Source organism: Microtus oregoni, unplaced genomic scaffold, assembly GCF_018167655.1.
Source record: "Microtus oregoni isolate MIOR12 unplaced genomic scaffold, Mior012 000042F_ref0000377, whole genome shotgun sequence".
NCBI classification, from domain to species: Eukaryota; Metazoa; Chordata; class Mammalia; order Rodentia; family Cricetidae; genus Microtus; species Microtus oregoni.
The window spans coordinates 5,568,174-5,578,518 of NW_024543209.1; the positions used below are offsets into that span (position 1 = coordinate 5,568,174).

Genomic DNA, 10,345 nt, shown 5'->3' on the forward strand with positions numbered 1-10,345 from the left:
CATTTTCTGAGACTCAGTCTCTCACTAGGTCTTGGAACTCAGTTGAGGTTGTCTGTGCAGCAAGTGCCAGAGATTCCCATTTCTACTTTTCCAAGCATAGGAGCCCCATGTCCTCACACACACATGTTTTCTCAGGCTTTTGTGGCAAGCCTTTTCCTGAGTTACCTCCCCAGCCCCCAATCTTAAATGTTCTAATCTGCAACCTGCACATAATGATGCAATTCCGATCTCCCAATGTTTCACTGAGGATGAGCACATGCAATGAATATATCAAATGCAGTCTCTGGTTTCTGTTCATTTCTTGATGTCTGTTTGCCACTCTTGATGGTTTGAGCCCATTTCAAAGAGATGACCTTGGGGGCTAAGTGGGTGGCTCAGTGACAGAGTGCTCACCTATGCTATCTATCTCCATAGCTGATGGGAAATATAGCTTATGGTAGTTTATAACACTTAACTATAAATATATAGCTAAGAAAAATATTCAGGAAAAAACAGGCACAGCAGAATGGAACATATATATATATCTTACTGGTAAAGTAGTAGAGCACCTGCTTTGTTTTCAATCCCCAGCACTCACCTCTCTCCCCAAACAAAAATAAAAATAGCTATAGGATGTGATAAGACCAAGATAATAAATATATGAAAGATGTAATATATATATATATATATATATATATATATATATATTAGATCTCAGTCCTGATTGCTCATTGGAAGTAATTAAAAGTAATTAAAAAGATTCTCGTTGGGGCATTGCCCTGTAGAGAATATGATTCAATTGGGGCGCAGTGGGTCTTCAGTCATGGGGGACCTTGTGAAATTTCCTGGGGTGTTTCTAATCTATACTAGATACAATGCTTTCTTTTTAAACTTTAGCACTAATCATGCAGAAAACATGGAATAACTCAGAAGCCTGTTGGATGCTGGTGTTCTAGAGAGTTGGCCATTTAGATTCTGTTTCACTTAATCTAGGGAAGGGCTTGCGTGATGTTTATTTCAACCAGGAAAATTCCATGATGTCCTTCTCGGTTCAAATCACTGAGCCTAAAGCTAAGGGAGGGAGTATCATTGTCAGAATCTACTGATGGGTATGCCTGAATTATGGCATATGGAGACCCAGATGCTTTTTGAAGTCGTATGGACTTCCAGTTTCCAAAACCTTCCTCTTGAGTTACAGGTGGCTTTCACAGAGTTCCCTCCATGTTGCCAGGATTTTCTGGGGGTGAAGAAGTTCCAGCTAACCAGAAGAGCATCATCTGTCTCCAGGGGACAACCAGGAGGTCTGTGGGCTTCTCCGCCCCCACCCTGTTCTCCACAACACACCCTGTTTTTGATAGCAGAATTCCAAGTCAGATAATTCTTCCCTTCTTACACACACAACAAAGACAAATGGATATTGGGGAAAACAAGCTGTTTCATTAGCAGAACAGGGCACAGACTTGACAATCTCAGGGACTCATGAAGGCACTTTGAAAAGTTGCGGACTTCTTTTTATCCTCCCTTCTAGAACCTTCCCTAGACTCTTCTTGTATTAGCTAACTAGGACACCCTCCTCTATTTTGGAACAGGTTATTTTCATTTTCCAAGAACAATTAAATTAAAATACCCTTAAGCCAGTCAAAAAACATACTTCTAAAACTATTGCTTTAGATAGACATTTTATCTATAATTGATTTTGAAGGTGTTTTCTAGAATTCTGTGAACAGTATATACAACACAGGGAAGGAAGAAGGGGAGCCCTCAGATTTTTTCTTTCCTCCTGAAAGGGTTTATATCTCTGAGAAGACTTGTTCAATCTATAGAAATTGCCACATGAATGAATGACAAAGGCAACAAACACAACAGCCTAGCCAATCAGGTTTTCGGTAACCCAAGCCCTTGACTGTGACATCTGTATGAAACTCCCAGTTAGCATTACAGAAGAGGGTATCACATCCAGGCTTTCAGGAATTCCTCATACCGCTCAATGCTGGTCTAATCTGGCTGAGTAGAGAGCTGCCTGGAGTGAGATTAAATTCTCTTTGCTCTACATGCCTTTCACATACCTTTCCTTCCCCTAGTCCTCAATCTTGACAAGAATTCAACACAGATTTCAATCATCCATTGGAAACATGAGTGTTTACTGTGGGAAGTGAGGGTTGTGGGAAGTGAGGGTTACAGGCCATGCTGTTCATCCTTCACTCACTCACCATTCACCTGGAATGTTCCGAAGGCCTAGGGATTTGGTGTCTTGGAAAGACTCATTGCCCATGCACAGTGCATACAGGCTGCTGCAGGGGAGCTGGGGACTGTAGTGAAGTTCCCAGTCACAGTGGAGGCAGAGCTCCTAGAAGCAGGAGACTCCAGGGTGATGGTCCTAGGTGTTGGGGGATCTGGGACCATGTTTTGATACAGAGTAAAAGAGCGGGTAGGAGGATGTATCAGAGCACACTTCCACTATTGCTGAAGTTTGTCCTGTTGTAGGTTTCTCTGGGACAACACACACAATCTTAGTGATACTGTGTTTACTAAACATCCCTCGCGTGTGTGCGCGCACGTGCATGTGTGCGTTCACGTGCGTATGCTTACCTTTTACTAGAAACAGGAAATTGAATTACTATAAGTTAACATTTCTTATTTGCAAAGTCTGAGCTATCTCGTAGATTCTCCATCAGAGGAGGGAGGTCCTTTAACATGGGATATCTATTTTATTGATTTGCTGACGTACAGTGTCTTTTGTAGCAGATGTTGTTTTAAGCACTTTAAAACTTTGCCTCAGTAATGAGCTTAACAACTTAGAAATCTGTTGCTGTTGTCAATTTGCCAAAGGCTTTATGCATTGATTTTTAAATATGGGTCCCAAGGGAGGGGTTCTGTCTCTCTCACTCACCAAGACTGCCTGTCACCCCTGTTTAACTGCAAACTCTGAGATCTCAGAAACACTTAGATTTCTGATTTGGGGGTCCTGACCTAGTTGATGTTTGGGGAGACCACTCTCAATCCTGCACATCTAGGATTCCTAGATTGGGGGTAGCATCCTCCTCACCCACACGATCCAAAGGAGAAGACATAGCTTATGCCACCGCTTCCCATGTATTTCCCAGTTATTCCAGCTCTGGAGCCTAAACCAACGTCACTGCTGGTGACAGTTCTGACCACTCCACCCCCAGAGCTCCATCTGCCGCAGCTACCAGCCTGCCTTGTAATCTTCAAGCCTCCCACACACCCTGCCTGCTTTCCTTCCATAAAAGCCAAGAGTCCATCATCTTCAAGACAAAGTGAACAGACAGCTTTACCCTTCACAGCCAGCTACTATTTCTTTTCTCCATCTGCGGCTCAGGTGGATGAACCTGCCATGGAACAAGGCTCAGACTGGCATGCACCCGGGCAGATGTGGAAGAGTAGAAAGTCAGGTCCCGTGACTGAGTGGAAGTCCCTCTCTTCTCATCTCGCTTCTAGCTCCACACCTACTTCTAGCCACCAACCTACTTGTAGATCCATAACAAGCTATAGATGTTAACTATCCTCTCACGCTTCTTCCTAGCAACACTTCTTAAAGAGGCAGAAAGCAGCAGCAATGCTGTCTCCCTCCTCTTGGAGGATGGAGATTCGCCATGGTATCATTTTTACCAAATCAAGTTATGCTGCTGAGCCTGCTGACCCTAACAAAACCTGCAGATAATATCCAGCCCCTCCTGACCTTAAGAACATGGGCTCACACCCAGAAAATGGAAGCAGGATGCTCACAAGCCCTCAAGGTTACCTCAAGTCACAAGTAAAGCAAAAACAATTCATAAGAACACTTGGGGAAACTGGGGGGATTATTATCATTGCTCAAGGTGAGCTTCCCGTCATGCAGCAGTGAAAGATGTCAAGATTACAGCACAGCGTATCTCCTTTTCATCTCTGCTTTGCAACTTTCAAGAATCCAACTAGTTTCCTATTAAAGCAGGACCACTGTCTTCCTTTTTAGTGTGTTACCTCCATGCTCTGGGGCACAGCCATCGCTTGACTGAACATCTTTAGAATGTCATGAAAAACACAAACTGTAATTTTTTTTTTTAAAAAATCTCCTACCCATCAAGAGGATGAAACACTTGGGATTCGTTTGTTACTTTAACAACAGCAAACATTCTAAATAGAACCTGGGAGAGAAGAGCAAGCACGCTAGAGCCTAATCGACTGCCTTGAACTAGGTAATGAAAATACAGACTGCCGCACTTCACACAAGGGGGTGGAGAGCCTTGAGTGTGCACTGAGGATTCTCCAGGCAGCAACCCTGACCACTGAGTGTAGATAAGGCAGTTACACAAGTGGCAACACTTATCTCAGAAGCCCACAATCCAGCCAGATGGCACTCGGCTAGGTCAGGGTGCCCGAGGATCTCCACCAGTGCAATAGACGCCTGCCGAAAAATTTCCTCAGTCCTCTCAGGCATAAGCTCCGGATTCAAGGAGGTGGGAATCCTTTTCTAACACCGCCCTCGGAGGTCTGCAGCCAACACTTGTTAACACCCCCAAGATGAGTGGATTTATTTAGTCTATTTTGAAATTCCAGCAGCAGTTTGGTAAATGCTATCAATCTGGAACTATTAATCAGTGAACTTTTAAGAGGGAGCTTAAGCTGTTGCAACTGACGTTGCATGGTTTGCCGCAAAGCAGCCTGAGGGAAGGGGGGCTTCTCTCTTTTCCATTTGTTACCTTGAGCTCCTTGACTGTAGAAGAATCTTTGTGCTGACTCCACATCCAAGAGTCTATGAGCAGACTCAACATCCAGAAAATAATCCATTTTGGGATAATCCATCTTCAATGTTCAAAGCAGGATTTTGAGGGAAGCTAATCACGTAGATATCTATAAAGAGGAAAAAAAAACCCACAGTATTTCAGGCTGTCAAGTATGTCTACTCTTTAATTTTTTTTTAAATAAGAGTACTCTATTATCATATGCCAACATTTGACTGACATATCTAATTTCAAAGCCCCCATTGCCAGAGTCTTTGTATTGTATGAGAATACGCAACCTTTAGTTAACACTGATTAAAAATAATATATTCCACTTAGGAAAAAAAGAACAAGCAATGATCCAGGTTAAAGAGAAGTAACATACTGTTTTCTCCTTGCTGTATAGTAGCTGCCAGAAGATATACTTTTAAATTAATCTACTTCCAGTTTTTAAAAGTCTGCCTAATAGATGGCATTAGAAAGTGTCATCCATCCTGCAGGTTGCCCTTCCATGGACCCAGGGGCTTCTGGTGTCCCCTTTAGTGAGAGAATCCCCTCTGAGCATCTGAGTCCCCTCCCTAGATATCTTGCAATACATTTTGGCTTGTTTGCTGTACAAATACCTTGGATTCCTTATTCTTCAGCCATCCCTTCAGCGTTCTCTACAGTGCTACGGGCTCATCTGCTTGTGCCTGGTACAGTCTGCTTCAGTACAGAACTATGGCTCATGCAGCAGTGACAAGCATCACAGGCTTGCAACTTTTCCCATAGCATGCACTAGCCCCGCGTGAAAAACAGCCACGTCCCTTCTCATGGAGCCTGTGGAGGTTTCCCCCGATACAGGCAAAGATGAACTACCTCTATTTCTGCACTGTTATCGCTTTAAGGAGGAGCGAGACAAAAAGTCCTTAAAAATCAAGAGGCTCAAACAATCACTTGCATTCTAAGACCACACACTCTCATCCAAGAAACCAAGTTTGGTAAGAGGAAACTTTTAAAAAAATAGGCAAAGGTACCCCCAACAGCGAATTATACTTACTGCAAAAATAAAGCTGTAAAGCCAAGGGCTGTCAATAGTCCAAATGAGCAGTTTCAACCAGCTGCCTTTGATCTTACTAAATATTCCCAGCGAAAGTAAACAGTTTTGATTATCTGATTAGATCAGTGATGAATAATGTATTCTGTCCACTGGACTTGCTCTATCAGATAAAATGGCCAGAACATGTTACCTTAGCAACAGAAGGTGACGCCAGCTTCAGCCTCTCCACTCCCTCCTCTGCAAATGAAGGAAATTACCACTTTCCCATGTAAAACTTTGGCAGGGAACCATCGACATGTAGATTTTACATCATCCAGGGTCATTCACAGCCTGCTTTCCCACCTCTTAAGTGGAAAAATCTCATACGTATTTAAAAATCAGAATTATGGTTTAATAATCTATTTTTTCCATCTCAAATTCCAGTCTGCTTTGCAGTCAGAACAAAACATAACGTGGTAAATGATTAAACAGTGGAGAAGACTAAGTTGTCTAGACCGTGTTGGGGTACCTGTCCTTACCTTATTGCTGAATGAGGCAGGATGATGAAGAAAGAACGTTTAATTGACAGCATGTTCAACATTCCCATTATAATTAACACACAGAAACAGTCACCAGCTCCGACGCTGAAAATAACCCCTTCTGTGAATCGGTCCCTAGAAACAGCTTAAAAAGCTGCCTGAAATTCCCCAGCTTTTTGAAAGACGCATTATAGCACGGATCTTCTGGGAGACAAGCCTCTAGCCCACCAAAGGCAAGCTAGCCAGAGAGACATATGCAGGGAAGATTGTCAAAGTTAGAAGACAGTCACTCACCAGCTCTTGTCCTCCTTCAACAGGATGCAGCCGGAGAGTAGAAAGCAAACTGAGCCGGGCTGCTGAGCTGGCAAGCCCAAATGAACAGCTTCTAATTTTCCCTTCAATCTCCAGTCAGGAGCACAGAGTGGAGGGAAATGATGGATCTGCCGGTTTTATATTGTGATGAAATGCTACCCCCCAAGATGGAATCTGAGTGGGGCTGCTCTTTAGAACACATTAGCCTGCTAATTTAAGAAAATTGAAAGGTTTTGTTTTACCGTCTTTTATGTGTTCTTTTCTGCTACCCCCCTCAATTTAATTTGCATTTAAAATGATTCTCCTGTCTCCTAGACACTCCAAGGTGTGGAGTACTTTCTAGTCCTGAAGGCTGCTCCAGTAGGGCTTGGTGAACTGCCACTTTCCTTCTGAGCTGCCAAACATGGTGGGCAATTAAAACTGTGAGCTATTTTCCGGAGGGAAATACAGAAGGCCAGTTGGGTTTCACACTTCCTCTTTCTGTCTCTGCGTGGTCACATCCTCAAAATGCCTAAATGCACGCCTTCCCCCCCCCCCCCCCCCCCCCCCCGCCGAATGCAACAGAATCTTCTCAATGGCAAAACGCAGCTTTGGTTGGATTCCTCAGGTTAACCTCTTTTGCTATCCTCCCTACCCCATTCCCAGGGAAGGCTTGCAGAAATAAGACTTTGAGATGTACTCATCAAAGCTATGATAATAGCCAAGTAACACTCTAGGGTGTGTTTTCTGCAACCTTCCTCCACCTAGCATGGACCAAGCATAAGTGATGGTTAGTACAGTGTAGCTTGTAGCATTGTGATAAGTGCTTAAGACGGGGAAGCAATGTTTACAAAGACTTGGGAGAAAGTCTTTACCAGACTGCCCTTCCCCGTGTACACTGCTCAGCCAAGCGACAAGTGCTGGGGAGTGCCTGCTAACTTTGAGAATTGTCCATTTGTGTGTCTTTCGTATTGCCTTGCCTTTGGTGGGTTAGGGGGTTGTCCCAGGAAATGCTTTGCTGACTGTTTTGTGGGTCAGTAATGGGGTGGGGTCTCCCACCACATCTGAGCAAACAACCATGTACCAAGTTAGGACTACAGATAGATCAGCCCGACGGAAGAACAAAGTAGAATGACCGATCAGATGGCCTCGTGGGGTGCTTGGTCTCCGGATGCGCGAAGCTTTGCTCAGACACTTCAGGCCTTTAAGGTTGAAGTTCTATTCAGCTCTCAATAGAGATAGGTGAACACTTGACATTCACAAGAAGAGAAGCTGTCTTCTGGTTCCTTTCTCTTACAGTAGAGTGTGGGCGACAGGTTCTAACCCTCTATTGTGCTTCTACTGAAATTATAATGACTCATAGGAGAGAGAGACACAGGCATAGGGAGGGGAGTGGAGCGAGAAAGAAGAGAAACAGAGAGAGAGAGAGAAAAAGAGAAAAATTCAGCTGAAAAACATCAGATACTATGCTAAGTGTAAATGAGCCTGTGATGGAGAAGGGTGATGCTAAATATGATTTTTGAAAAATATGTCGGGTTCCTGAGTACTGACCAAAGAATGGAAACTTGAAGTGCTTTATAAAATAAAGTGCTGGGGCTGCAGAGAGGACTCGGTGGGGAAAAAACTTGCTGTTCATGCATTAGGACTTGAGATTGAATCCAAAGAACCTACCAAAAAAGCCAGATGTGGTGATTCATGTCTGTAACCCCAGTGTTCCCAAAGTGGAGACATGAGGATCCCTGGGACTCATAGGCCAGCTAGCCCGGCATTATACAGTAACAACAAACAGGAGAGATTGTGGTAACTGATACCTGGAACTGTCCCTGCCCTCCACATGCATGCTGTGGCACGTTGCTCTTTGGATAATAAACCATCTAAACTTAGCTTGGAAATACTAGACTCTCTCTTAAAGTAAAATAACATCCTGGATGTCTTGGCAGAGGTTGAAGCCTTTGGTAAAACGCTAGTGTGCTAAATAAATTCAGCCATGACTCCCCCGGAAATGTGAGCGATTGCTTCCATGACCCTCATAAATACTAGGATCTTCAAGTGCTCAATTCCTTTACATCAAGTGGTGTGCTATTTGCATATAACCTACACATATTCCCTTGTATACTTATAATATTCCCTAGATACCCTTAACCCCTAATACAGTGTACATGCTATATAATTATTGCCTACAGAATAATGGCAGGAAGAAAATTTGTACATGTTCATTATGGTTGCCATTTTTCACTGAATGTTTTGATCCACGGCCCATAGATACAAGGCTTACTACACAGAGAGCTTTATCCATTTTTACTGAGTTAACCTCCAATAGGTACAGTAGTTTGGAGATAGGGAGATGACTCACAAAGTAAAGTACTCATGAGGACTGGATCCTCGGCACCCGTATAGATTCCGGGTAGGCATGGTAGCCCACCAGTAATCCCTAGGTGCATGAGGCAGAGATGGGATTCCTGAAGCCACCTGACCAAGGAGATGAACTGATCAGCGAGTTCTGGGTTCAAGTTAGAGATCCTGTCTCAATATGTCAGGTGGAGAATGGTCCAGGAAGATACTGGATGCCAACCTCCGGCCTCGACATACATGCATGCATATGTATAAGTATATACGCACAAAGATGTATACCCGTACATATATGAATATGCATGCACATTTGAAAGGGAGACTTAAAGAAAAGTGGTTCATCTCTGTTTGGCAGAGCAGTCTCTGAAATTTTAACCTTTGACTCATGAGAATTCTTTCTCTTATTTTCTCAATAAGCCATACACATGCACACACTGGAGGACCAAGTGGACTCTGTGGGTTTAAAAGAAAGAAAAGAATACATGGAGTTGGGAGGGAAGAGTGGTGGTGGGGACAGAAGAAGAACTGGAGGGGAGACAGTGGGGGGAGGGAGGCCTTGGTCAACATTGTATACATGCATGAAATTCTCAATCGATAAAGAAGAACAGCCTGTCATCAAATAGCATGGTTCTACAAACATTTTATCTGAGGCTTTATTCATATGAAAATTTCCCTGGAATAAGAAACACTTTCCGCCACCATCAGTTATTTTTACATAAGAGCAAATTAATTTCTACTGCTGTTTTTGGAGGAAGGTTTGATAATAGTTGGAAGCTAAAATAAAAAGGCAGGGAATTCAGACAGACAGAAAAAAAGAACTCTTATATTGAGGAGGAGCTTAATTTTATTTCACACAGGCCCATGGCCATATTTGGAGGACTTTCTCTTATATAATGTGTTAGGATTTGTCTGCCAGAAAAGAGCATTGAATCTGTAAACGTCACAATTAGGATCACAGCTAGAAGATATCTGAATGATCCAGACGCAGATTCTTTTTTTTTTCTCCCAGATTTTATTATTCCTTAAAACGTGGTGGATGTGGGTGTGAGTGTGGGGTACATGGGTGCATATTTGCGAGTACACATGAGTGGAGGCAAAAAGAGGGTGTCATATCACCTGGAGCTGGAGTTATGGGTGATTATGAGCTTCCCAATAAGAGTACCGGAAATCAGACTTGGTCCCTGGCAAGAGCAGTACCCATTGTGATTCACTGAGCGATCTCCAGCTCCAGAGGGGGAGTCTTAAATCTTCCTCAAGGACATTTATATTGAAGATTCTTCCTTGGCCAGTCCTTTCTTGGGGCTGCACTGTGAAGTACCATGCCAGAGAAATTGGCTTTGCAGTTATAGAGGAGACTAGGGCTTAGTAGGGTAAGTTCTATTGGCTCTTCTTGCTGTTGCTTCTAAAAATAACCCTTTCCCTCTGAAAACTCAGTTCAAAGTATAAAG

The 10,345-nt window shown here is 43.3% G+C and overlaps 1 protein-coding gene across 6 annotated transcripts in view; it reads right to left on the reverse strand.

The window, feature by feature from the left end:
- The window catches only part of Phactr1 (phosphatase and actin regulator 1), a 422,199-nt gene extending 415,343 nt beyond the window's left edge, over nucleotides 1-6,856 (reverse strand). For 2 of the 6 annotated variants that reach the window (XM_041632678.1, XM_041632672.1), the window contains exons 1-2: nucleotides 5,740-5,890; nucleotides 4,680-4,830 (exon numbers count right to left, since the gene is read on the reverse strand). In XM_041632678.1, coding sequence (XP_041488612.1) covers nucleotides 4,680-4,782 — 103 coding nt within the window. In that variant the 5' untranslated portion in view covers nucleotides 4,783-4,830; nucleotides 5,740-5,890. Of the gene's footprint in view, nucleotides 1-4,679; nucleotides 4,831-5,323; nucleotides 5,464-5,739; nucleotides 5,891-5,929; nucleotides 5,951-6,257; nucleotides 6,385-6,551 lie in introns of those variants that run through there. The other 4 variants (XM_041632673.1, XM_041632675.1, XM_041632676.1 and 1 more) reach the window with 4 other exon arrangements.
- Nucleotides 6,857-10,345: the final 3,489 nt, after the last annotated feature.